The following is a 27,796-nucleotide window of genomic DNA, read 5'->3' as shown; positions in this document are numbered from 1 at the left end:
CAGGAAAGGTTACTGCGTGAGGCGGCCATTTTCGCTACCTCCACGTGACCCAACCTGCCTCTCTAACACCCAACTCTGAGGTGCCAGCGCAAATAAAGATTTGTGTTTCCTCTTCGCTCTGGACTCCCTCTCTCTCTTCTCCGCAGCCCGCGCACAACAACAAATGGGGAGGAAGGGCAGTGGTGGGAAAAATGCCTGTCATTGAAAAGGCCAATTCCCCAGGGAAAGGCCAATTGCTCCACATCCCTTCTAATCAGAACTTAGACTAGTGACAGTCCCAGCTGCTGCATGGTATGAATAGGATAGACCTTCAGGTCAAGATCTGAAGTACCAAGGGAAGGGGCCAGGTAGTGGCACACCCAGCTGAGTGCATACCTTACCCTGTGCAAGGATCCAGGTTCAAGCCCTCGCTCCCCTCCTGTGAGGGCGAGGGGAGTTTCATGAGCTGTGAAGCACATCTGCAAGTGTCTCTCTTTCTTTCTCCTCCTTCCTCTTTTAATTTCTATCTGTCCTATCAAATAACAGGAGGTAAAAAAAGAAAAAAATGACTGCTGAGAGTGGTGGATTCATCATGCAGGCATGATGGTAATAAATAAATAAAATAAAAATTAAACAAAAAGTATAATACAAAAGAATTGCCAAGGGGGAAAGGGGGGCAAGGCATGTGCAAATGGGGGAAAATAGTTTTTAAAAATTCACACACTAGAGATAAGGTAATTCTAAGCTGACCTGTCACATCAAGAGAAGGAATTCTCTGGTAATCATGGATTCAATTTGGCCTAATGGTCAGCAACGGAATCAATGAGTTTATTTGAGGAAGGAGAGAAATCCATCCTAACCCAAGAGAGGAGATAGGCTAAAACAGGCTGGGCTGAAAACCAAGTATCAGAAGGGAAATAGCTTCTGACTTCCATACTCTCTGCTTTGGGCCTTACTCTACATGAACAGAAGTTTAACTGCCAGGACAAAATTGAGAGAGCCACAAAAATGGGAAAGCAGATGTGGATAGAAGAAGAATCTGAGTGTCTCTGTCTCTGTCTCTCTCTCCTTTACCAGGAGAAATGAATCAGCTCTGGTTTGTGGTAGCAAGGGGGACTGAACCTGGGACCTTGGAGCCTCAGGCAGAACTATTATGCTATCTCCCCCACTCTCATTCTCTCTTGTTAAACTCGAATCCTGTTACAAAGAAAACAAGATGTAGGAGCAGGCACATTTCATGAATTCTGGTTAGGTGGGAAGAGTAAGATAGGCATTGGTAAGGTACCTTGATTATAGAACATCTTAAAAAGACATAGAAGAGGCTGGGTAGTGGCACATCCAGCTGTTCACAAGGACTGGGGTTGAAGCCCCTGGTCCCTGGTCCATGTCTACAGTGGGGAAGCTTCACGAGTGGTGAAGCTGGTTTGCAGGTGTCTCTCTTCTTCTCTCCCTCTCTATCCCCCCTTTCCCTCTCAATTTCTCTATAACTGTGCTTAAAATAAAAATACATATACTATCACTTGTAAAAGATCACTAATCAATATTGTCTGTAAAGTCATGATAAGTTTGTCTATGCATAAATGCATCATGACTTCCCCAAGAACCCAATATTTCCATGAGGTCCTGATGAGCCTGCTTTATTTTTAATGCTTTATGTAATTTTCTTTTCTTTTTTTCTTAAATTTTTAAAAATTTATTCCCTTTTGTTTCCCTTGTTGTTTTATTGTTGTAGTTATTGTTGTTGTTGTTATTGGTGTCGTTGTTGTTGGATAAGACAGCATAATAGAGAGAGGAGGGGAAGACAGAGAGAGGGAGAGAAAGACAGACACCTGCAGGCCTGCTTCACCGCCTGTGAAGTGACTCCCCTGCAGGTGGGGAGCCAGGGGCTCTAACCGGGATCCTTAAGTCTGTCCTTGCGCTTTGTGCCACCTGAGCTTAACCCGCTGCGCTACTGCCCGACTCCTTATTTAATTTTCTTATATTTGATAGGACAGAGAGAAATGGACAAGGAAGGGGAAGGTAGAAAGACAGAGAGAAAGAGAGGTGACAACTGCAGCACTGCTTCAATGCTTGTGAAGCTTCCCCCTGCAGGTAGGGACCAGGGACTTGAACCCCGGTCCTTGCACATGGTAAAGCGTGTGCTCAACTGGATGTGCCACCGCTCAGCTAGGAGCCAGCCTTAAAAACTGTGACTCATTAGTGATTAACAGCACCCACCTGCATAAAAACAATATGCTAATAAAGAACTCATTGACCTGGGGGGGTAGATAGCATAATGCAAATAGACTCGTGCCTGAAGCTCCAAAGTCTCAGGTTCAATCCCCTGCACCACCATAAACCAGAGTTGAGCAGTGCTCTGGTGAATAAAAAAGTAGAGGAAAAACTCATTGGCCTAAATAAGTACACCTCCCCACCCCTCAGTCTTACTTTACAACAGATAATGCTTTTAAAAGTCCTTCCTTCCTTCATACTGCAGAGTAAGGTAAACTCAGGTCTAGAATGGAGAGTTTGGGAGCTGTCGACCCAAGGGTCTTCTGGAAAATGAAAGTATGAGGACCCAGGTTCAAGTCCCTGGTCCTTTCCTGCAGAGGGAAGTTTCACGAGTGGTGAAGCAGCGCTGTAGGTGTCTCTCTGTCTCTCTCCCTTTCTATCCGCTCCTCCCCTCTCAAGTAAGTGTTCCCTGTCTCTATCCAACATTGAATGAATGAATGAATGAATAAAAAAGACTAAAAAAAAAGAGAAGTTATGTGGGCCCTCCCAGGACCTTGCCCTCACCATAAAGCAGCAGAGGTAGTGATACCTACCCTGCCCTACCACTCAAGGAAGACTGGTCCTGAAATAAGTGCAGCCTGCAATGTTCCCAGCTGTGACCATGAGCTGAGAGCTCAGACCAGTAGGGATTTAAGAGGTTACACAGGCTCCGGTAATATATATATATGCCCTGGATCAGGGGGATGGAGGTAAACAGTTAATTAAAAAAAAAACTTTATATATTTATTTATTCCCTTTTGTTGCCCTTGTTGTTTTATTGTTGTAGTTATTATTATTGTTATTGATGTTGTTGGATAAGACAGAGAAATGGAGAGAGGAGGGGAAGACAGAGAGGGGGAGAGAAAGATAGACACCTGCAGACCTGCTTCACCGCTTCTGAAGCGACTACCCTGCAGGTGGGGAGCCGGGGGCTCAAACTGGGATCCTTATGTCGGTCCTTGCGCTTTGCACCATGTGCGCTTAACCTGCTGTGCTACCGCCCAACTCCCTAAATATTTAATTTTTTTTTTTTTTTATTAATTAACAAAACCATAGGGTAGGAGGGGTACAACTCCACACAATTCCCACCGCCCAATCTCCATATCCCACCCCCTCCCCCGATAGCTTTCCCATTCTCTATCCCTCTGGGAGCATGGACCCAGGGTCATTGAGGGTTGCAGAAGGTAGAAGGTCTGGCTTCTGTAATTGCTTCCTCGCTGAACATGGGCGTTGACTGGTCGGTCCACACTCCCAGTCTGCCTCTCTCTTTCCCTAGTAGGATGGGTCTCTGGGGAAGCTGAGCTCCAGGACACATTGGTGGTGTCTTCAATCCAGGGAAGTCTGGCTGGCATCCTGATGACACCTGGAACCTGGTGACTGAAAAGAGAGTTAACATACAAAGCCAAACAAATTGTTGAGCAATCATGGACCCAAAGCTTGGAAAAGTGGAGAGGAAGTATTAGGGAGGTACTCACTGCAAACTCTAGTATACTTCTGCTTTCTTACTTTGGTGCCATACTCCAAACTCAGTCAATTTCTGCTTTGCGTTTCTACTTCTTCTTCCTTTTTTTGTTTTTTTTACATGCATAACATTCCCCAGATTCCCATTTAGCAATAAAACCCCCACTATTTCATTCGTCATTTTTCATGGACCTGTATTCTCCCCACCCACCCACCCACCCCAGAGTCTTTTACTTTGGTGTAATACTCCAATTCCATTTTAGGTTCGACTTGTGTTTTCTTTTCTAATCTTGTTTTTCAACTACGGCCTGAGAGTGAGATCATCCCATATTCATCCTTCTGTTTCTGACTTATTTCACTCAACATGATTTTTTCAAGGTCCATCCAAGATCGGCTGAAAACGGTGAAGTCACCATTTTTTACAGCTGAGTAGTATTCCATTGTGTATATATACCACAACTTGCTCAGCCACTCATCTGTTGTTGGACACCTGGGTTGCTTCCAGGTTTTGGCTATTACAAATTGTGCTGCCAAGAACATATGTGTACACAGATCTTTTTGGATGGATGTGTTGGGTTCCTTAGGATATATCCCCAGGAGGGGAATTGCAGGGTCATAGGGTAGGTCCATTTCTAGCCTTCTGAGAGTTCTCCAGACTGTTCTCCACAGAGGTTGGACCAATTGACATTCCCACCAGCAGTGCAGGAGGGTTCCTTTGACCCCACACCCTCTCCAGCATTTGCTGCTGTTACCTTTTCTGATGTGTGACATTCTCACAGGAGTGAAGTGATATCTCATTGTTGTCTTGATTTGCATTTCTCTGACAATCAGAGACTTGGAGCATTTTTTCATGTGTTTCTTGGCCTTTTGGATCTCTTCTGTGGTGAATATTCTGTCCAAGTCCTCCCCCCATTTTTGGATGGGGTTATTTGTTGTCTTGTTGTTGAGTCTGGTAAGCTCTTTATATATGTTGGTTATTAAACTCTTATCTGATGTATGGCATGTAAAGATCTTCTCCCATTCTGTGAGGGGTCTCTTGATTTGGGTAGTGGTTTCTTTTGCTGTGAAGAAGCTTTTTAATTTGATGTAGTCCCATAGGTTTATACTTGCCTTAGTCTTCCTTGTAATTGGATTCGTTTCATTGAAAATGTCTTTAAAATTTATGCGGAAAAAAGTTCTTCCAATATTTTCCTCTAAGTATCTGATAGTTTCTGGTCTAACATCCAAGTCCTTGATCCACTTGGAATTTACTTTTGTATTTGGTGAAATACAGTGATTCAGCTTCATTCTTCTGCATGTTTCAACCCATTGTTTCCAACACCATTTGTTGAAGAGACTCTGCTTTCCCCATGTAATAGTCTGAGCCCCTTTGTCAAAGATTAGATGTCCATAGGTGTGGGGCCTCATTTCTGGGCTCTCAATTCTATTCCACTGGTCAGTGTGTCTGTTCATGTTCCAGTACCAAACAGTTTTGATGACAATGGCCCTATAGTATAGTTTGAGATCTGGCAGTGTGATGCCTCCGGTTCTGTTCTTTTTTCTCAAGATTGTTTTGGCAATTCTAGGTCTTTTCTGGTTCCAGATAAACATTTGTAGCATTTGTTCTATTCTCCTAAAAAATGTGCTTGGGATCTTGATGGGGATAGCATTAAATTTGTAGATGGCTCTGGGTAATATATTCATTTTGATGATGTTAATTCTTCCAACCCATGAGCATGGAATATCTTTCCACTTCTTTGTGTCTTTTTCAATTTCTTTGAGTAGTGACTCATAATTTTCAGTATACAAGTCTTTCACTTCTTTGGTTAGGTTTATTCCTAGATATTTTATTGTTTTTGTTGCTATAGAAAAAGGAACTGATTTCTGGATTTCAATTTCTTCTAACTTAGTGTTTGCATACAGGAATGCCACTGACTTTTGAATGTTAATTTTATAGCCTGACACATTACTGTATTGCCTGATGATTTCCAAAAGCTTCTTGCTAGATTCCTTAGGTTTTTCCATGTATACTATCATGTCATCTGCAAATAAGGAGAGTTTGACTTCTTCTCTTCCAATCTGTATGCCTTTAATTCCTTGCTCCTGCCTGATTGCTATGGCAAGAACTTCCAACACTATGTTGAATAGTAATGGTGATAGTGGGCAGCCCTGTCTAGTACCTGATCTGAGGGGAAATGCTTCCAGTTTTTCACCATTGAGTATGATGTTGGCTGTAGGTTTGCTATATATAGACTCCACTATCTTCAGGAATTTTCCATCTATTCCTATTTTTTGTAGTGTTTTGATCATAAAGGGATGTTGTATTTTGTCAAAGGCTTTCTCTGCATCTATTGATATGACCATGTGGTTTTTGGTCTTGCTTTTGTTGATGTGGTGGATCACATTGATTGATTTACGTATATTAAACCAACCTTGCATGCCTGGGATAAACCCCACTTGGTCATGATGAACAATTTTTTTGATATACTGCTGTATCCGGTTGGCTAGAATTTTGTTCAATATTTTCGCATCTATGTTCATTAGAGATATTGGTCTGTAGTTTTCTTTTTTGGTTGTGTCCCTGTCTGCTTTTGGTATCAGGGTGATGTTGGCTTCATAGAAGCTGGCAGGGAGTATTCCAGTGTCTTCAATCTTCTGGAAGACTTTTAAAAGTAGAGGTATTAGTTCTTCTTTGAAGGTTTTGTAGAATTCATTTGTAAAACCATCTGGTCCAGGACTTTTATTTTTGGGAAGATTTTTGATAACTGTTTCAATTTCATTAGCTGTGATGGGCCTGTTCATGTTATCCACTTCCTCTTTACTTAGTTTTGGAAGTTGGTAGGTATCTAGGAAATCATTCATTTCTTGCAGGTTCTCTAGCTTGGTGGCATATAGTTGTTCATAGAAGCCTCGCATGATATGTTGAATTTCTGCAGTGTCTGTTGTGATTTCTCCTCTTTTATTTACTATCCGATTTATTTGGGTCTTCTCCTTTTTTTGTTTTGTGAGTCTGGCTAAAGGTTTGTCGATTTTGTTTACTCTTTCGAAGAACCAACATTTACTTTCATTGATCTTTTGTATGGTTTTCCTATTCTCAATGTTATTTATTTAATATTTAATTTTATCTATAGAATTTATTCCAAGAATCGGAGCTACTCTCCCCCCTAATCCAACTTTCTAGCTCTTTTCTACTCTGACATCATTTTTTTTCCTGGCTTTTTTTAAAAATTATTTCTGGATAGTGACAGAGAGACACCTGCACTCCTGCTTCACCACTAGTGAAGCCTTGCCCCTGCAGGTGGGGACCAGGGACTTGAACCTGGGTCCTTGCGCACTGTAATAGTGTGCGCTTAACCAGGTGCGCCACCGCCTGGCCCCTCTGACACCATTCTTTCAGACAGTATTCTCATCCAACTTCAGACTAGCTACCAAACCCAAGCAAAACTACTATGGTTGTGTACCCCCAGGAACATGCCTAAAACGGACTTCCTAGCTTTCTTCTACCCTAAAATCCCTAATCTCATCTGCTCTCTTCCTAATTTTTGGTTCCTATTCATTAATCATTTTGTCTCAGCTTAGGTCCTGTCACCTTCCAGACATGAAGCCACAGATGCTACCATGATTCCACCCTGACTTCTCTGGACAGATGACCTCACCAATGTGTCCTAGAACCTTGCATCTCCAGAGCTCTGGTTCACTAGGGAAAAATAAATACAGGCTGGGGGTATGGATCAACCTGCCGATGCCCATGCCTAGTGAAGAAGCAATCATAGAAGCCAGAACTCCTACGTTCTGCTCCCCAAAAATAACCTTGATCCATACTCCTAGCGGGGGAGAAGTGATAGGAAGAAGATAAAAGGACTCTGCACTCCAGCTGCATCAGCACCCAGAGAGAGATAGGAGGGAAAGGAGGGGGACAGATGGAGGTAGCTATGATGTTATGAGTGGCTTAGAGGGGAAGAGAGGATTGAATCAGAAAAAGGAACAACTATGTATAAATGTGGACAGATAGTTGTAGAGATGATTGTTGGTCCATGTCTATAACCTCAAGGAAATGGTGGCGGCTTGCAGTGAGGAGACTGAAGATTCAGAACTCTTGTGGTGGGAATGGTGTGGATTTAAACCCGTTTGACATGTAACTTTGTAAAATAAAATAAAGAGTAAAAAAATATATAACAAGAAAAATAAAATGAAAGTATGAGGGATAATAATAAGTCCTTGTCCCATCCCCCTCCTACCCACCCCGCCCCTCACACAAAGTCATTCACACACACTCCAGGGTAGTTTCTTGAGAGGGGAGGAAGGAAGGAGGAGGCAGGCAGTTTGCATTAGACACAGTTTAATCACCTTCAAATAGATTAAAAGTTCTGGTTTACGTCCCCCCTCCCCCTCCCCGTAAGTCATCCAGACAGACCCTGGCTTAGAAAGAGGAAAACACAAGTGCTCTAAGAAATCTAGCCACATGTAATACGTAAATCTTCTTCCCTGAAAGAGAGCAGGTCCTGAGCAGAGCTGACTGGAGTAGGGGAGGCACAGCCCACCCCCAGGGTGAAGCGACTCTGGGACTCTGCCGGTGGAAGTGCTGGAAGAGCGAGGCTTGGAGGATATCCCCCCCATGTGGTTACCAAGCCCAAGGTGGGCCAAGGCCTAGGAGTGGGTTACCCGGGGGAGGGCAGCAGTGCTGGGCTTTCCCTTCTCACTCAGCCAAGGCCTTTGGAAGTACTGGTTTATATATATATATATATATATATATATATATATATATATATATATATATATACATATACATGTACATATACATATACGTATACATATACATATGTTTATTGTTGTTCCTATGCTTGAGGGGATGTTGGAGGGGGGAAGGGAGGAAAGAGGAGAGGAAAGCCTCTCTGTGCCTTGGTTTCCCCATTTGTGCATTCAAGGCCTCTGCAGACCTCACACAGGGCGTCTGAGGGAGTAGTGTTTCAGCGAGCACTCGGGCTTCCTCTGAGGAAAAGGAAACCCCACAGTGCAGACTTTTATTACTGCCATCCGTGCTCCTAATGGGAGCAGAAGTCAAAAGGAAAAAACTGAAAGGGGCTGATGAGAGCACTGAGATGAGACAGAGAGAGAGAGAGAGAGAGAGAGAGAGAAGGAGCTATGCCATTGGCATTTCACAAATCCTTACCGAGAATGGCACGGGCATTAAAAAGTGTCCAGGTAGTCTACGAGAAACGTAAATCGTTACCTCTACAGCCACTACTTACATACAGCTAATTGGAAAAATGCAGGGTGTGGATGTTCAGAGAGCGGAGTGATGGGGAAGGGGTCATAGGAGAAACTACATGAATAAATACAACGAGTGGATGGTAACACACTCTGTTCCTGAAAGGAGGTGCTGGCAAGCTTGGCACTTCGTAGCCAGGAGAATCAATCCTCCAACCCCACTCTCCATTCTCTTCGTTCTGGAGACCCCCGAGAATTTCAGTGAGGATTCGCTGGCCAGAGTTCTCTACGACTGCCTCTGGATTCATGGCATGCAGCGTTTTGAGAGGATCTGAGCCCATCAAGAAACTGGAACCTCAGAAGTGGACTCATGACCCCCAAGCAGGAGAGCTGGGATCTGGAGCAAAAGGGGGAGGTGGTGGTGGTGCCCAAGGAGACTCCATGGCCAGAGAAAAAAAAATAATCAGTGCCAGGTACTCAAAGACCTATTTGTCCAGTTACTGGAAGTGACTGGCATCTTCTGTGACTGCCTTGAGTCCACAGATAAAAAGCCCGCAGCAAGAAAATGCCAGTGTGCAATTGAGTAATAGAGACCAAAGAAAAACAGTACAAGGGACAGCTGACTTGCTCTCTGTCTCAGGTTTATCTTCTCCCCTTAAATATCTCACAGCCCTAATTGAACACAAAAGTCTCTTCCACAGAGAGGCTACTTCTCAGCGTCAGTGGCCTCCTGAGGTGGCTCTGGGGGCTCTGGAGGTGGCATCTCTTCGGGGATGCTGGTGTCCTCTGGCATGTCAGTGGAGCTCAGATGTTCTGTGGGAGCCTGGGAAGAAAGAGATAGGGAAGTCAATGCAAAGCTCTCTCTCGCAAGCCAGTAAATGGTCTACATGGAACTCTTGCCCCAAAGCCATCAACCACTCATCCTATAGATAGGCTGCCACCAACATCACACTCGGAACCAAGACCAGACTACCATCATCTCAGTGGAATGCAGCTGAAGTTTCTTCATGACTTTCTTGTTTCTTTTTAATATTTATTCATTATTTTATTAGATGGGAGATAGAGAAATGGAGAGAGGAAGGGAAAGAGAGACACCTGCAGACCTACTTCACCACAGGTGCGGACTGGGGGCAAAGAGTGGCATTCAAAAATGATGATAATAACATATAACCATGGGTCTGCTTACTCCAAAAAAGAAAAAATTTAATAAAAACTTTTACTACAATACTATGGTAACCAAGACAATGTTGTACTGGCACAAGAATAGACATACTGATCGGTGGAACAGAAAATTAGAATCCAGAAACAAACTCTCACATTTACAGTAATTCATTTTTGACAAATGTGACAAGACACCTGAAGAGAGAAAGAACAGTCTTCAACTAATGGTGCTGGGAGTCGGGCGGTAGCGCAGCGGGTTAAGCGCACGTGGTGCAAAGTGCAAGGACCGGAGTAAGGATCCCGGTTTGAGCCCCTGGCTCTCCACCTGCAGGGGAGTCGCTTCACAGGCGGTGAAGCAGGTCTGCAGGTGTCTATCTTTCTCTCCCCCTCTCTGTCATCCCCTCCTCTCTCCATTTCTCTCTGTCCTATCCAACCACAATGACATCAATAACAACAACAATAAAACAACAAGAGCAACAAAAGGGAATAAGTATATTTTTAAATGGTACTGAAACAGCTAAGTACACACATGCAAAAGAATTTGGACCAACACCATGTGTAATAAATAAATAAATAAATAACTCCAAATGGATCAAAGGAAGAAACATAAGAGCCCAAACTATAAAACTCTTAGAAGAAAATAGAAATAGGGTGGGGGAGATAGCACAGTGGTCATGCAAAAAGACTCTCATGCCTAAGGCTCTAAGGTGCTAGGTTCAGTCTCTTGCACTACCAAAAGCCAAAGCTGAGCAATGCTCTGGAAAAAAAAAAAACACAAAAAATTGGAGTACATCAAAATTTGAGCCTTTGGTACTACAAAAAGACACCATAAAAAAAGTCAAAAGAATTCACAGAACGGGTGAAAATATTTGCAAATCACATATCTGATAAGGAGCTTGTATGCAGAGGGTGTAAAGAATTCTTGCAACACAACACTGAAATTTAAAACTAGACAAAGAATCTAAATAGACACTTTTCCCAAAGAAGGTGTGCATTTATAGCAAACAAGGACATGAATAGATGCTTTGGGAAAACACAAATCAAAACCACAACAAGATACCACTTCGTACCCATTAGGAAATCTAGAAGCAAAATGTCAGCTTATCATAAATGTTATCCAAAAAATGCTCCACTGAACTTTGCTATGTATACTGAAATCAAAAGCCTGCCCTTTGGCAGTCTGACCTTATTGTAGCATAGTCTTCCATTCACTTTCTCTACCACAAACCAGGAAATAGATTAACCAGGGAACAAACAAATGCAATCTGTGTCTACAGTCCATGTATGTGTATTACACCAAAGGGCAACAACCTCAGGAAAGACCTATTTGACACCAAAAGGCCACAGTTAGAAGAATGTGTCCGACTACAGGGAATGGAATAGATCTGAGTTGCCTCAAGCAAAGGACTTCCTAGTTCTCTGAGTACCTGGGGAGCAAGAAGGGAGGATAAACTGCAGCTTTTATACACTAGTGGTAGGAATTTGAAATCAGAGTCAGGAGCCAGGTGGAGGTATAAAAACTCAAGAGCAAACATTAACATGTGCAAGGACCTGGTTTCAAGTCTCCAGTCCCCACCTACAGGGGGGAGGCTTCACAAATAGTGAAGCAGTGCCACAGGTGTTTTTTCTTTCTCCATCTCAATCTCCAGCCTGTTTCTCAATTTCTCTCTTGTTCTATCTAATAAAGACAGAGAGAGACGGGGGGGGGGGTAGAGGGAGAGGGAGAGGGAGAGGGAAGGAAGGAAGGAAATGGTCACTGGAAGCAACTGGATTCATTGCACAGGCACTGAGCCCCTAGTGATAACCTGGGTGGCGGGGGGGGGGGGGAAGGCAGAGGGAGAGGCTGTGGAAAGTACTCTAGCAGTTCCTCAAAAGGTTAAACAGAGCCCCCAGTGATAACCCTGGTGGGGGGGGGGGGAAGGGAGAGGTTGTGAAAAGTACTCTAGCAGTTCCTCAAAAGGTTAAACACTGCTCAACAATTTGTTTGGCTTTGTATGTTAACTCTCTTTTCAGCCACCAGGTTCCATTCCAGATGCCATCAGGATGCCGGCCAGGCTTCCCTGGACTAAAGACCCCACCAATATGTCCTGGAGCGCCGCTTCCCCAGAGACCCACCCTAATAGGGAAAGAGAGAGGCAGACTGGGAGTATGGACCAACCAGTCAACGTCCATGTTCAGTGGGGAAGCAATTACAGAAGCCAGACCTTCCACCTTCTGCAACCCACAGCGACCCTAGGTCCATACTCCCAGAGGGATAGAGAATGGGAAAGCTATCAGGGGAGGGGGTGGGATATGGAGATTGGGTGGTGGGAATTGTGTGGAGTTGTACCCCTCCTACCCTATGGGCTTTGTTAATTTATCCTTTCTTAAATAAAAAATAAATTTTAAAAAAAGGTTAAACACATAGTTACCAGCAGACCCAGCAACTTCACTAGCAGGTGTATTACCAAGAAACATGAAAGTGTGCATTTCTCTGCACATAGCAGCACTATTCATAATATAACCAAAAGGTGGAAACAACCTGAATGTTACCAATTGACAAATGGATACATAAAATGTGGCCTGTCCATATAATGGAATAGTATTCAGTCACATAAAGCGATAATAGACTGCTACATGGGCAAACCTTGAAAACTGTATGTTAAGCGAAAGAAGCCAGTCACAAAAGGCCACACAGTCTACAACTGCATTTGTATAGGTGTAGAGATGGTGCAATGTAGAGCCAAAGAAAGTAGATTTGGAGATACCTAGGGATGGGGGCTAAGGGGAAGAGAAAATGACTGCTAATAGCTATAGGCTTAGACAGAGATATTGAAAGTATTTTTTAAAGTTTTTTTTTAATTTGAGGGCACATCTTTCATACAACAGACTTTATTTAATTAATTATTTAATTAATTTTTTTTATTTATTTATAAGAAAAAGAAAAACAAGGGGCCAGGCAGTGGCATATCTGGCTAAATGTTCACATTACAGTGCACAAGAACAGTAGGTGTCTGTCTCTCTCCCTCTCTATCCCCCCTCCCCTCTCAATTTTTCTCTGTCCTATTAAAATAAAAAATAAAAATAAATATGTGGGGGGCCAGGTGGTGGCACACCTGGTTAATCGCACACATTATAGTGTGCAAGCACCAGGGTTCAAGCCCCTGGTCCCCACCAGCAGGGGGAAAGCTTCACAAGTGGTAAAGCAGGTGTCTCCCTGTCTCTCTCCCTCTCTATCTCCCTCTCCCCTCTCAATTCCTCTCTGTCTCTATCCAATAGTAAATAAATTTTTATAAAGATTAAGAAAAAAAAGAAAAAGAAAATAAGTATGTGGTATGCAAACTATAGTTCAATAAAGCTATTACTTTATTATTATTATTATTATTTTATTATTTTTTTTAACCAGAGCACTGTTCAGCTCTGGCTTATGGTGGGCGGGGGATTGAACCTGGGACTTTGGAGCCTCAGGCATGAGAATCTGTTTACATAACTATTATGCTATCTACCCTCCGCCCAGCTATTACTTTCTTAAAGAAAGTTGAGATAAGAACCCTATAGGAATTACTTTATATAAAGTATTCCTTGAGCAAGACAGCTGGGAGTTTCCACAACACTGGCATATTCCAGTTACCAAGGCGACCAAGCACACCACTAATTCCAACCCACTCCTCTGACCCCTATCTTTGCCTCGACAGCACTTTCTGCTTCCCCCATCGAGTCCATTTTTTTTTCCTCACAATGTCATGCAATGGCCCGTTTTCTCTTCTCTTGTCCTCACTAGATGATGAGCTCCTTGAGAGCTGGGACATCAGTGCTTACGGGTGTGTCACTAACCCCCCCACCCCCCAGCACAGTGTCAGGCACTGAATGTTGAAGAAATGACCCAATCTTCATGTACCTCAAGGGCACACAGATACTAAGGCAAAGTCAAGGGCATCAGCTGAGAAAGGAACCTGGAGTAATTGAACATATGATTGCCTAGCTTTCTCAGGAAGGTGTGAATCTGGCTTATACACTCTATCACTTACTGGGCTCTGTGGCAACAGGCTGCTAGTGGTCTCTTGAGTACTGGGAGGTCGACTTCCGCTCTCCTCCAATGGCAAAATACCCCTCCGATCCAGCACACTGAAGGAGATAGAAGAGTTCATAAAGTGCTTCTCTTTCACCCCTCCATCCCTTCACCCCCCCCCACTGAACCTTGCTTGCTGTGTGTGTTGGAAAACAAAACAAAACAACCACCACCACAACAAAAAAAAAAAAAAAAACATTGCTCTTTGATAGTCTCTGCTTAACCTAACACAAAGCCTCTTATCTTCCAAGAAACTCATTAACTAGAGAACAGATGAGATCTACAAACCATGGTCCACAGAGACACACCACCTAAGGATAACAACCCCTAGGAAGACCTGACACCAAGAGGTCACCATTAGAGGCCACTAGACTACAAGGAGCTGGACTGGGTTTGAGTTGCTCATCCCTGAAGGCCCAGAACCCTCTAGCCCCCCTGAGTACCTGGGGGGCAAGGGACCACAGAGCACTTCGCAGCAGTTCTTCACAATGTTACCATGGCTATAGGGATTCTGGACACGATTCTTCCCTGTCCACGAACCTTTGATCTGTAAGATAAAAGTCCATGCTTACGCTCACCATTGGGCTGAAAAAAGGCATGCAGTAAGGGAAGATGAACTAGATCTGGCGATGGGGAGTGGTGATGCCTGCTCAGCAGTGTGATTGGGCCTAATGCCATTGAATTGCACACTTAAAAATGGTTAAGATGACACATTTTGTGTTATGTGTATTTTACCACAGGAGAGAAAAACACATGCAGAGCCATGGGGAAAAATATCTGTAATTGAGTGAAAGAAGCAGATAACCAAAAGATGTGTGGCATTTGTATTTTAAAATGCATGGTATACTCTCATAAAGAAACGTGAACAAGTCTAGAAGACTATACATCATACCATTAGCAGTGGTCATGTCTAAGAGGTACAGTTACAGGGACTTCCTTGCTATTTTTGTTCACCTGCACTTTTCTACCATGGACATGGATTAACTGGTGACTTTTTAAAAAGCAAGGATTCTACTGACCCTCTCCATTCCAAATCCAGTGGCACCAGTTAACCTTTACGGACCTATGGACAGCTGAAAACTTGGTTCCCACCCAACTGTTCAATCTCTTCTCCTTATTACTTCCTTATGGGCCTTTAGTTCCAAACGAAAGTGTTGAATTTCCCACACTTCTACTTTAACGATCTTTCACATCAGATTTCGGCCTGCCTCCAACGTCTTAAGCCTCGGAGACTCGATTCTCTAGCAGGTATCAAGAAAACAGGCTTTGGGGAAAAGAATATGTGAAGAAGGAAGTTGACTCACGTCTTCATTGGTTGTCTGGTTGAGAGCCACGAGGAAAGTGTGAAATCCAGTCAGTCCCACAACAGACCAGAGTGTGAAGAAGCAAATGAGTACTTCTAGAACAGTGAGGTGGTGTTAAGGATGTTGAAGGAGCCACACCAGGGATCTTGATGCCTCAGCCCATACTCATAGCACCAGCCACACTGTCTACCACTCAGAACATATATCACAAAGGCTAAGTATTCATATATCACAACAGATGAATTCTAAACTCGCTGGATATAACCTATTTGAAAAGATAAAGGGCTCCTATGTATTAGCTAGGAGTAGCTCTCGAACACCCCTCGTATACTTAAGTCCCTGTTTATTCATCATTAGCTCTCTGAAGGGGGAACATTCAGGGCTAAACAATGGCAGCCATCACTGCCAATGGGAAACCTGTCTGTCATAAACTAAACTCTGTGAGTGAAAAATGGGGGGGGGCAGGCAACAGGATGTAATTTAGAGAACTCCTATCTGAATCTTATTAGAAAAGCAACTGCTGTCCAAATGAGTCTCAATGACAAGAGGAATATAGAACTTCCACGGAGTAACAGAAAGGTATATTGAGGCAAAGTACCACCCATTAGAGGAGGTAGGCTTGATCTAGGCATCAAGAAGACCGGGCAGTAGGGGTAGGGGGACATACTAGAGAAGGGGGCAGAGAAAAGGCCTCCCTTCAGATCTTGGTCAGCTTCTGTTCTGGTCGCTACCATGAAGACTATCTTTTCTTTTAAGACTTTGGCACACTCTAATGTCTGAAAAATGAGATGGTGGGAGAACTGCAGTGAGAAAGCATGCCAGGAAATGGTCTAAGGGGGCTTCACAGGGACATACTGCCAAGGGAGGATATGTTCCAGGAGTTTCTTTCAATGTCTCCAGAAAGCCAATTTTCAAGGATTCTGTGAAATTGGGAGGAGAGAAAAAAAAAAGGTGGTGACGTTAGTAACAAATACACACTTATCCTAGTGTCTACTCAATTTCTCTCCGTCTTAATCCTGGTTATACACTGGCAAGAGATAAGTCCTCACTTAGGCAAGGAACTCCATCCTCCATGCCGGATGTCTTCTGACTATGGGATTCATAGATTCCATGTGGGACCAGACACTACTAGAAAGTCCAGCCAATGTATCCAGTCACCTTCCCTTTTCACTAGCCCCCAACTATGGACCTGGAAGTGAATGTTCTTCCATAAATGAAATAAATCATCAATGTACAAGGGAATCTTCTCTCCATCAATCCATAGCCCTTCTTTGTTCAGGATGCAGCTGGTAACTCATCTCTTGCCCCAGGAAGCTGTCTTGATTAAAGGGATTCCTTTGGAGGCTGGGCATTGGTGCACCCAGTTGAGTGCACATATTACTGTGAACAAGCACCCCATTTGAGTCCCTGGTCTCCATCTGCAGGGAGGAGCTTCATAAAACAGGTCTGAAAGGGTCTCTCTGTCTCTCTCCCACCCAGCCTAACCCCCTCCGGTTTCTCTCCTGTTGAATAAAAGAAAAAAACAAAAAAGGACTTCTTTTTTTAAATATTTATTTATTTCCTTTTTGTTTTGTTTTGTTTTTAAATATTTATTTTATTTATTTATTCCCTTTTGTTGCCCTTGTTGTTTTTATTGTTGTAGTTATTATTGTTGTTGTTGGATAGGACAGAGAGAAATGGAGAGAGGAGGGGAAGACAGAGAGAGAGGAGGAGAGAAAGACAGACACCTGCAGACCTGCTTCACCGCCTGTGAAGCTACTCCCCTGCAGGTGGGGAGCCGGGGTTCGAACCGGGATCCTTATGCCGGTCCCTTGCGCCACCTGCGCTTAACCCGCTGCGCTACAGCCGACTCCCTATTTATTTCCTTTTGTTGCCCTTGTTATTTTATTGTTGTAGTGATTGTTGTTGTTGTTGTTGTTATTGATATTGTTGTTGTTGGATAGGACTGAGAGAAATGGAGAGAGGAGGGTTAGACAGAGAGGGGAGAGAAAGATAGACACCTGCAGACCTGCTTCACCGCTGTGAAGCGACTCCCCTACAGGTGGGGAGCTGGGGGCTTGAACTGGGATTCTCACGCCAGTCCTTGCACTTTGCGCCACGTGCATTTAACCCACTACGCTACTGCCCAACTCCCTAAAAAGGACTTCCTTAACTGTATCCTATCTGCCCTTAAGCTGGTGTGTGTGTGTGTGTGTGTGTTGGGCAGTAGGGTATACATACATACATACACATTGGTCTGTATTTTCTTTTTTTAAAAGAACATATTTATTTAATTTTTAATTTTTTTCTTTATTGGGGGATTAATAGTTTACAGTTGACAGTAAAATACAATAGTCTGTACATGTATAACATTTCCACATAACAATACACTCCCCCACTAGGTCCTCCTCTGCCATCATGATCCAGGACCTGAACCCTTCCTCCACCCCAGAGTCTTTTTTTATTATTATCTTTATTTGTTTATTGGATAGAAACAATCAGAAATTAAAAGGAAAGGGGGGGTAAAGAGGGAGGGACAGAGAGACACTCGGAGCTCTGTGTCACCATTTGTGAAGCTTCCCCCCTGCAGGTGGGGACCAGGGGCTCAAACCTGGGTCCTTGCACAATGTAACATGTGCATTCAACCAGTTGCACCACCACCTGGCTCAGAGTCTTTTACTTTGGTGCAGTACACCAACTCCAGTCCAAGTTCTGCTTAGTGTTTTCCCTTCTGATCTTGTTTTTCAGCTTCTGCCTATGAGTGTGATTATGGTCTGTACTTTCTATATTCCATGACCTTCTTTTTTAATTTTTTTGATAGAGACAGAAGTGGAGAGGGGTGGGGGAGATAAAGAATCAGAGAGACACCTGAAAGAAACACTTCCACCAGTTGTGAAGCTTCCCTTCTGTAGGTGGGGACCAGGTGCTTGAACCCAAGTCCCTGTGCATAGTAATGTATGAGCTTAGTCAGGTGCATCACTGCCCAGCCCCTGCCATGACCTTCTAAAAGGCATTTTTCTGGTATAACCCTTTCTACCACTTGCTACATTTATCACTCTGCCATTTGGGATCAACTCAGAAATGCTGAGTATTGTGTGTACAGGTGAGTAATCATAACCCCAGTCCTCAGCAAAGGGTGGGTGAAAAGGCCAACCCACTCAGTGAATACTAATGGATGGAGCTGAGGTTTGCAGCTCACTGAAGAGCAGAAAGCAGTGCTCAGGTCTAACTTGTCGGTCCTAAGGTACCCTCATAATGGAAAAAACCCCACTGGGAAACCCAGTCACTCCCCTAAACCGTCATCAAGTCTCCTCCCACATCCCCCACTCCCCCACCCCACCCCACACCCCCACTCCAACAGACCCAGCCTTGCATACTCACTGAGAGCCACATAAACAATGTTGAAGGCGAAGACATAGATCGTGAGGAGGGAGAGAGAAAGGATGAAAAGGTAGAAGTAGCGGTAGTTCCTCTTCCCAACACAATTTCCCACCCAAGGGCAGTGATGGTCAAAGCGCTCTGTGGAAGACATCAGAGAATCCAACATCAAAGACTCCTCCAAAGGGCACAACCCCACCTACTGTGCACACAATAGCTCATTCAAAGACCATCCCCCAACCACCACCACCTCCAGGCTCATTTCAACTGAAAAAAAAAAAAAACTTTATTTCTTCACTTTTCTGCAACATTTTCATAGCCATGATCCTGCAAGTAGAGCAAAAGAAGATTATCATCATCATCTTCCTCCTCCTCCTCTTCTTCTCCCCCCACACCCCATTTTACAGAAGAGTAAACTGAGGTGCTGAGGTGCTGCTAAGTGATCTGTCTCGCCATTATCAGTTAACAGCAGAGATGATATTTTTTCAAAAGGAAATAATGTAATAGGTGAGTCCATTTAATCCAGGAAGAATAGGTGAAAATAACCAAAGTTGCTTTTCTTTTAGTGAGCACTGTGGTATTTCTTAACCTCCAATTATTAAAATTAAAAATTAAAATTAAATTAAAAATAATACCAAACTATAATATCTAAAACAGCAAGTAACAGTTCAGTAGAATGGAAGGCACCCAGAAACAGACTCTAGAATATGCAAGAAGTTGCAGTTTAATAAGGGCAGCGTTGAGGGCTGGGTGGTGGTGCACGTGGTTGAGAGCACATGTAACCAAGTGAAAGGACATGGGTTCAAGGCCCTAGTGCCCACCTGCAGGGGTGAAGCTTCGTGTGTGGTGAAGCAGTGCTGTCGGTGTCACTCTCCTTCTCTATCTCTCTATCTTCCCTCTCAATTTCTCTCTGCCCTGTCAAATCTAAGAAAAAGAAAAGGGAGTCGGGCGGTAGCACAGCGGGTTAACCATACGTGGCGCAAAGCGCAAGGACCAGGCATGAGGATCCGGCTCCCCACCTGCAGGGGAGTCGCTTCACAAGCAGTGAAGCAGGTCTGCAGGTGTCTATCTTTCTCTCCCCATCTTCCCCTCCTCTCTCCATCTCTCTCTGTCCTATCCAAAAACGATGACAACAATAACAACTACAATAATAAAACAACAAGGGAATAAATATTTTTAAAAAATAAAAAAGCAAAAGATTTTAAAAAAATAAGGGCAACAATACAAAATCAGTGACAGATATTTCTGAGGCAATTGGCTACTCGATGAAAAATCTAAGTCAGATATCTTCTCTTCATATTCTTTGTCAAAATTAATCCAAGGAAGACTAGGAGATAGTTGACACAATAAAACACACACTTTACCAAGATCAAGGACTGCAGTTTGAACCCTTAGTAGCCACATGGGAGCACCCACACAGGATCTTTCACAAGTGGTCCAGCAGTACTGTAGTGTCTCTCCTCCTCTCTGTCTCTTTTTTCTCATTCACCCTCTAGCTTAAAAAATAAAAGTCCGGGAGTTGGGCGGTAGCACAGCGGGTTAAGCTCACGTGGTGCAAAGCGCAAGGATCGACATAAGGATCCCAGTTCGAGCCCCCAGCTCCCCACCTGCAGGGGAGTCGCTTCACAGGTGGTGAAGCAGGTCTGCAGGTGTCTGTCTTTCTCTCCTCCTCTCTGTCTTCCCCTCCTCTCTCCATTTCTCTCTGTCCTATCCAACAACAACGACGTCAATAATAACTACAACAATAAAACAACGAGGACAACAAAAGGGAATAAATAAATAAATATTAAAAAAAATTTTATTTAAAAAAATAAAAGTCCATGGGAAGCAGAGGAATCAGGCAGACAAAAAACCCTGGCAAAAACAAATTAATCCCAGAATAATTAGAGAATTAAATATACAATAAAATGAAACCATTAAATGAAATGAAGAACAGGTGAACATTTATCCCCTGTATTTGGAGAAGGACTTACTAAGCATAAAAGTAATGGAAGAAAATGCAGATGACAAGGACAAATAGATCTCACTTCATAAACTTAAATATTCTGTGAACATTAACAATGCTAAAAAGAAAACTTCAAAGGTGGCTGGGGAGACAGCATAAGGGTTATGCAAATAAATTCTCATGCATGCCTGAGGCTCTAAGGTCCCAGGTTCATCCCCACACCACCATCAATCCGAGCTGAGCAGTACTCAGGTTAAAAAAAAAAGGAGGAGAGAATATTTAGAAGAAACAAGTTCTAGTCTAGCTGCCCCCCCACCTATTGGACCTATTGGGGGGCAGCTTCACCAGAAGTGGAGCAGTACTACAGTCTCTCTCCTCATATCTCTGTCTTTCCTTATCTCTCTCTGCCTCTCACACTTTATTTAAAAGACAGAAAAATGGCCACTGGGAGTGGTGGAATCATGCAGGCCCCAAGCCCTAGCATTAAGTCTGGTGGGGAGAAAAATTCTTAATAGTACTTATACCTCTGACAGAATAAATTGATTTATTCTGTCAAAGATTAATTTTGGTGATTTCTCATAAGGGTAAAGATATGTAAGTGGAAATTTAAATTCAAGAACTGTAAAGTGGTAAAATAAACACAGCATACACATTGCCATTTTAACCATTATAATTATACAATTCAGTGATGTTAATTACACTACACTATCGTTCAATCATCACAATGATCTATTTCTCAAGTCTCAGCACCCTCCAAACTGAAACTCTACACCCACTAAATACTTCCTCTCTATTTCCCCTTTCCCTCAACTTCCACCAATGTCTGACCTTTCTACTCTGTGACTTTTCCAATTCTAGATACTTCCCATCAGTGGGATCATACAATAAATGGTCTTTTGTGGCTGGCTTCTTTTCTTTTTTTTTTTTTTTAAGTTTTTTATATTTATTTATTTTCCCTTTTGTTGCCCTTGTTTTTTTATTGCCGTGGTATTTATTGTTGTTGTTATTGATGTCGTCTTTGTTAGATAGGCCAGAGAGAAATGGAGAGAGGAGGGGAAGACAGAGAGGGGGAGAGAAAGATAGATACCTGCAGACCTGCTTCACCGCTTGTGAAGCTTTCCTCCTGCAGTTGGGGGCCAGGGGCTTGAACCTGGGTCCTTGTGCACTGTAATGTAAGTGCTTAACCAGGTGAGCCACTGCCTGGCCCCGGCTTCTTTTCTTTCTTCTTTCTTTCTTTTTTTTTTTTTTTTTTGCCTCCAAGGTTATCGCTGGGGCTCAATGCCTGCACTACGTACGAATCCACTGCTCCTGGTGGCCATTTTTTCTATTTTGTTGTTGTTATTGTTATTGCTGTTGGTGTGATTGGATAGGACAGAAATTGAGAGAGGAGGTGAACACAGAAGGGGAGAGAAAGACATCTGCAGACCTGCTTCACCACTTATGACGCGACCCCCCTGCAGGTGGTAGGCCAGGGACTCGAACTGGGATCCTTATGCCAGTCTTTGCTTCACGCCATGTGTGCCAGCACACTACCACCTGGCCCCCAGTTCATTTATTTCTTTAAGCACAATGATTCCAAGTGTTAGCAGGCAAGTGTTGGCACACCCAGTTGTATGCACACATTACCAAGCTCAAAGACTCAGGTTCGAACCCCTGCTTCCCATCTGCAGAGAGGACATTTCACAAATGGTGATGCTGATCTGCAGTTATCTGTCTTTCTCTCTCCCTGTATATCCCCTATATTCTCTCAGTCTTATCAAATAAAATATAACAATAATAATAAAGGATAAAATGGCCAGCCGGAGAAGTAGATCTGCAATGCCAGCACCAAACCCCAGCAATAACCCTGGTGGCAATAATTATTTTTTTAAATCAGGGGTCATACGTGTTGGGGTACACATCATCACTCATTCCTCCTTATGGATGAATAATATTCCATTATGGATAAATAACATTTTTATTCATTTATTTGTTGATGGGCTGGTGCTGCTTTGAATAGGGGCACACAACAACTATGCTTGAGAATCATTGTTTTCCTTTTTTGGTTGTTATATATAGAACTGTTTCTTCTCAAGGGCCAAGTGGTGGCACACACATTATAGTGCATAAGGACTCAGGTTCAAGCCCCTTCTCCCCACTTGCCCACCTGCCCGCCTGTCCACGTGCAGGGGGAAGCTTCATGAGTGGTAAAGCAAGTCTGCAGGTGTCTCTCTCCCTCTCTATCTCCCTCACCCCTCTTCATTTCTGTCTCTACCTAATAAATAATTTTTTTAAATAATATAAATAAAAGAGAAACCAGACAAACAATCTAGCAGCCAAATGTACCAAAAGTATGCTGTGTTCATTTCTAGAAGGGGAGTTGTAATTTGTCAATAAACATATAAAAGCACTCAACCCCATTAGTACAGAAAGTGCAGACAGAAATGGCACCTGGTTAAACACACACACTAAGGTGCTCAAGGACCTGGATTCAAGCCCCTGGTCCCCACCTGCAGAGGGAAAGCTTCACAAGTGATGAAGCAGGGCTGCAGTTATCTCACTGTCTCTCTCCCTCTCTATCTCACCCGAACCTCTCAATATCTCTCTCTCTATCCAATAATAAATAAATATTTTTAAATAAATTTAAAAAAAAGAAAGAGAGGCAGCTTATATAAAAGCATACAGAAGATGACCAATCACCTATAAACCTGACAGTAAGGTCTCTCCTGAAATCAACCCCATCTGTACCTTGGTCTGGAACTTTAAGCCCCCAGAATATTCAGGCAATAACTCTGTTGTTTAAGACATGTAATGACTCTCTCTATCTCTATCTGTGTGTGTGTGTGTGTGTGTGTGTGTGTGTGTGTGTGTGTGTGTGTGTGTGTGTGTGTGTTTACAGCAACTCAAGCAGGCTAATTCAAGTATATAGTCAGGAATGAAATTGCTCGTTCATATGATAATTCTATATTTAATTGTCTGAGGAGTTGCCAAACTGGTTTTCCACAGTAGCTTTGCCATTTTGTAGTCCCATTAGAGATATATGAAGGTTCCAATTTCCCCACATCCTTAAGTTTAATCATTTTTGACTGACATATTATAATAACAAATAAAATGGAAGGAGGATGATGTCTAATGTGAAGAGACTGACTAAATGAGCCAGAATACCGTCTTGAGATAGATTATGCAGCTTTAAAAATGGCATCTTCAGCAAGCATGTATCAAAAATGTAGAAGAACACTCTGGATATAATATTAAGTGACAGAGGCAGGATTAAAATTCGATCATGTGTGATCCAATTTCATCAATGAGACCAACAGTGGAAGAAAATACAGCAAAGAGGCAACCCCTGTACTGCCAAACCTTCTACAACGGATATGTAATAGTTTAATGGATGATTTTTTTAAAAAGACCAAGGAAAAAAATTCATCTATAAAGAACAATTAAGCGATGTGCTTTTCAAAAATGAAGACTGTAAGAATGGTACATTTCCCAGTGAAAGGGCTACAATGTAGCTTTTCAGAAACTGGAAAGAAGATGCAGAGAAGAATGACATGCTCCAGTGGTTAGAATAATGCCTGGATCAAGAATTATAGATAGCCTTTCACATCTCTGGTGAGTATCCTGTTCATATCCTCTCCCCATTTTTGTGTGGAGTCATCTGTTGTTGCTTCATTTGGCGAACTTTCTGTATATTTTTGGTTATTAGCCTACTGTCTGATGTCAGAGAAATGCAAATAAAGACAATGATGAGATACTACTTCACTCCTGTAAGAATGTTGTTTTATTGTTATTGTAGTTATTATTGTTGTTATTGTTGATGTCGTCATTGTTGGATAGGACAGAGAGAAATGGAGAGAGGAGGGGGAGAGACAGATAGACACCTGCAGACCTGCTTCACCGCTTGTGAAGCGAATCCCCTACAGGTGGAGAGCCAAGTGCTTGAACCGGGATCCTTATGCCGGTTCTTGTGCTTTGTGCCACCTGCGCTTAACCCACTGCGCTACCGCCCGGCCCCTGAAAACTGAGAAATTTTACACACATACCAACAACTGTACTTACTGTTGACTGTAAACCGTTAATCTCTCCAATAAAAGCAATTTAAAAAGAATTATAGATACTGAGCAGATAATGTAAATAGACATTTTTCTAACGAAGATATGCAAATAATAATTCAAAGGGACATATACACCCCTATGTTCATAACTGAATCATTCATTCACAATAGCCAAAGAATGGAATCAGCCTAAATGCCCATCAGCAGATGACTGGCTAAAGAAGTGATGAGAGCTATACTCCATCGAATACTACTCTGCAATAAAACAGATAGTATTAGTATTGTGTCCTTTGGAACAAAATGGACAGAATAGATAGTGATTATCCTTAGTGAGATAAGAGATGACAAACTATTACCACTGAATGGTTTCACTAATATACATGAACTTCTAAACAAATAAAAACAGAAGCAAGCAGACTATTTCTAAGACTTTCAGAGAATTATGGTGGTTATCACTGGGAGGGTGGGAACACAGAATATAGATGATGGGTACACTGTGGAACTGTACCCTATAATCTTACAATCTTGTAACCCACTATTAATCACAAAAAAGCAAAAAGAAATAAAAGAAAAGAAAAGAAAAAGAAAGAAGATGTATAGGGGTCAGGTGGGTAGCACACTTGGTTGAGCGCACATGTTACTATGTGCAAGGACCCAAGTTCAAGCCCCTGATCCCCACCTGTAGGAGGAAAGATTCACAAGTGGTGAAGCAGTGCTGCAGGGGCTTCTCTTTCTCTCTCCCTATCTCTCCCTCCCTCTAGATTTCTGGCTGTCTCTATCGAATAAAAACAAATAAAGATAATTTAAAATAAAATTTTTAAAGATGTGCATAGGGCCGTGCAGTGGTGCACCAGGTTAAGCACACATAAAAAAAAAAGAGCAAGGGCCCACACAAGGATCCTGGTTGGAGCTCCCAGCTCCCCACCTCTGGGGGTGGGTGTCGCTTCACAAGTGGTGAAGCAGGTCTGCAAGTGTCTCTCTTTCTTTCTCCCTATCTCCCCCTTCTCTCTCAATTTCTCTGTCCTATAAAATAATAATAATGGATAAATGATTGTGGGGGTTGGGTGGTAGCGCACCTGGTTGAGTGCATGTTACAATGCACAAGGACCTAGGTTCAAGCCCCGCTCCCCACCTACAGGGAGAAAGCTTCATAAGTGGTAAAGCAGTGCTGCAGGTGTCTCTCTATCTCTGTCTCTCTCTATTTATTTCCCCCTTCCCTCTCAATTGCTGACTGTCTCTATCTAATAAATAAATTTTATTAAATTAAATTAAAAAAAAGAAAGAAAAATGGTCACCAGGAGCATTGGATTCTAGTGCTAGCATCAAGTCCCAGAGATAACCCAGAAGTCAAAAAAAAAAAAAGATGTGCAGATGGAAAGTAGGCTCCTGAGAAGATTTTCAACACCACTAATCATCAGGGAAATACAGATCAAACCACAATGACAGTTCACCTCACACCTCTCAGAATGGTTGTCCTTAGTGAGACTAGAAATACCGAACTTTTGGCAAGGGTGTGGAGAAAAGGGAATTCTCATGAACTGCTGGTAGGAATATAAATGAGTGCAGTCACTGTGGAAATCCGAAAGCAATATCCTCAAAAAAATAAAAATAGAACTAGCATCTGACCCAAAAATTCTACTTCGAGGCATTTATCTGGAGGAAATAGTCATTATCTAAGATATCTGCACCCCCACGTTTATCGCAATATTATCCACAATAGCCAAGACATGAGATATAAGAAAACACACACACACACACACACACACACACACACACACATGGAGTACTACTCAGCCATTACAAAAGAATACAATTGGTGGAGGGTAGATACCATACTGGTTATGCAAACAGACTCTCATGCCTGAGGCTCCAAAGTCACAGGTTCAATCCCCCGCACCACCATAAGCCAGAGCTGAGCAGTGCTCTGGTTAAAAAAAAAAAAGAAAGAAAGAAAAGAAAAGAAGAAAAAAAGAAATGCAATGAGGAAAAAAATACAATCTTATAATTTGCAATTTGTATGAACTTAGAATCACACTAAGGGGCTAGGAAGATAGCACAATAGTTATACAAAAAGACTTTCATACCTGAGGTAGTAAAAGTCCCAAGTTCAGTTCCCAACACCACCATAAACCAGAGCTGAGCAGTGCTCTAGTTTAAAAAAAAAAAGTCACCTCCATCAGGAATAACATAATGGACCCCTTTGTGGGCCCCTATAGGACCTTACTCTCAATGTGGATCAATAATGGTAGGGATTGTTCCATTCTCCGAAGGGAGGTTGGACAATATACTCTGCCTACTACCCAAGGAAGATGGGTCCTGAAATTAATGCAGCCTGGGATGTTTCTAGCTGTGACCACAGAATGTGATCTCAGACCTACAGGGATGCAGAGGTTACATAGGCTTCTGTGCAGAATATGGGCCCCAGATCAAATTGATGGGGTTTACAGTTAACAATATCTATATACTTTCCCCATATTTGGGAGCTACTCTCTTCCCTGATCCAGTTTTCTCTCTCTCTCATAAAAAATAAGTAAAGGTGAAGAAAACAGATCAGTGAGTAGAGATCATACAAAACCTTTTGAGGCCTAGCATCCTTCCCCAGTACCACCTGGGATGGTAGCCCCATGGATACCATTAGAGTTCCATGGATGGTGGAAGGGTACATTGGTCTCTCCGTCTCTCTCTGCTGACTGTACCTTTTTCCCACCTCTAAGGATATAGAATTTTAAAAATTAGGCTAGGGAGGTCACTCAATAGTATTACTATTGGTCCTTAATTCATTCCCTGCCATTGAATAAGAGAAATGAATCTTAGAGGATTTCCAGGCCAGTAGAATAGGAACTACAGAGGAAGGGACAAAGAATAACCATGGTGGAATATTATAACTCAACTATAAGTTGGCAAAATGGTGCTGAAAAGGACAAATGGAGCGGGTACCACCAAGTTGCAGATGATACCATGACGCCAACCTGATTTCCCTAGGCAGACAACCTCACCAGTGTCCTGGAACTCCACATCCCTAGAGCTCTACCCCACTAAGGAAAGATAGAAACAGCCTGGAAGGGAGTCGG

The 27,796-nt window shown here is 42.8% G+C and overlaps 1 protein-coding gene across 1 annotated transcript in view; it reads right to left on the bottom strand.

The window, feature by feature from the left end:
• Positions 1-7,991: 7,991 nt before the first annotated feature.
• Positions 7,992-27,796, bottom strand: part of ZDHHC9 (zinc finger DHHC-type palmitoyltransferase 9) — a 46,179-nt gene continuing 26,374 nt past the window's right edge. Inside the window, exons 5-10 of the mRNA XM_060183061.1 lie at positions 18,751-18,888; positions 16,264-16,310; positions 15,391-15,495; positions 14,530-14,633; positions 14,046-14,142; positions 7,992-9,700 (exon numbers count right to left, since the gene is read on the bottom strand). Of these exons, the coding sequence (XP_060039044.1) occupies positions 9,584-9,700; positions 14,046-14,142; positions 14,530-14,633; positions 15,391-15,495; positions 16,264-16,310; positions 18,751-18,888 (608 nt within the window). The 3' untranslated portion in view covers positions 7,992-9,583. The remainder of the gene's footprint in view (positions 9,701-14,045; positions 14,143-14,529; positions 14,634-15,390; positions 15,496-16,263; positions 16,311-18,750; positions 18,889-27,796) is intronic.

Source organism: Erinaceus europaeus, chromosome X, assembly GCF_950295315.1.
Source record: "Erinaceus europaeus chromosome X, mEriEur2.1, whole genome shotgun sequence".
In the NCBI taxonomy this organism is placed as follows: domain Eukaryota; kingdom Metazoa; phylum Chordata; class Mammalia; order Eulipotyphla; family Erinaceidae; genus Erinaceus; species Erinaceus europaeus.
This window is presented reverse-complemented; position numbering and strand designations above follow the sequence as displayed.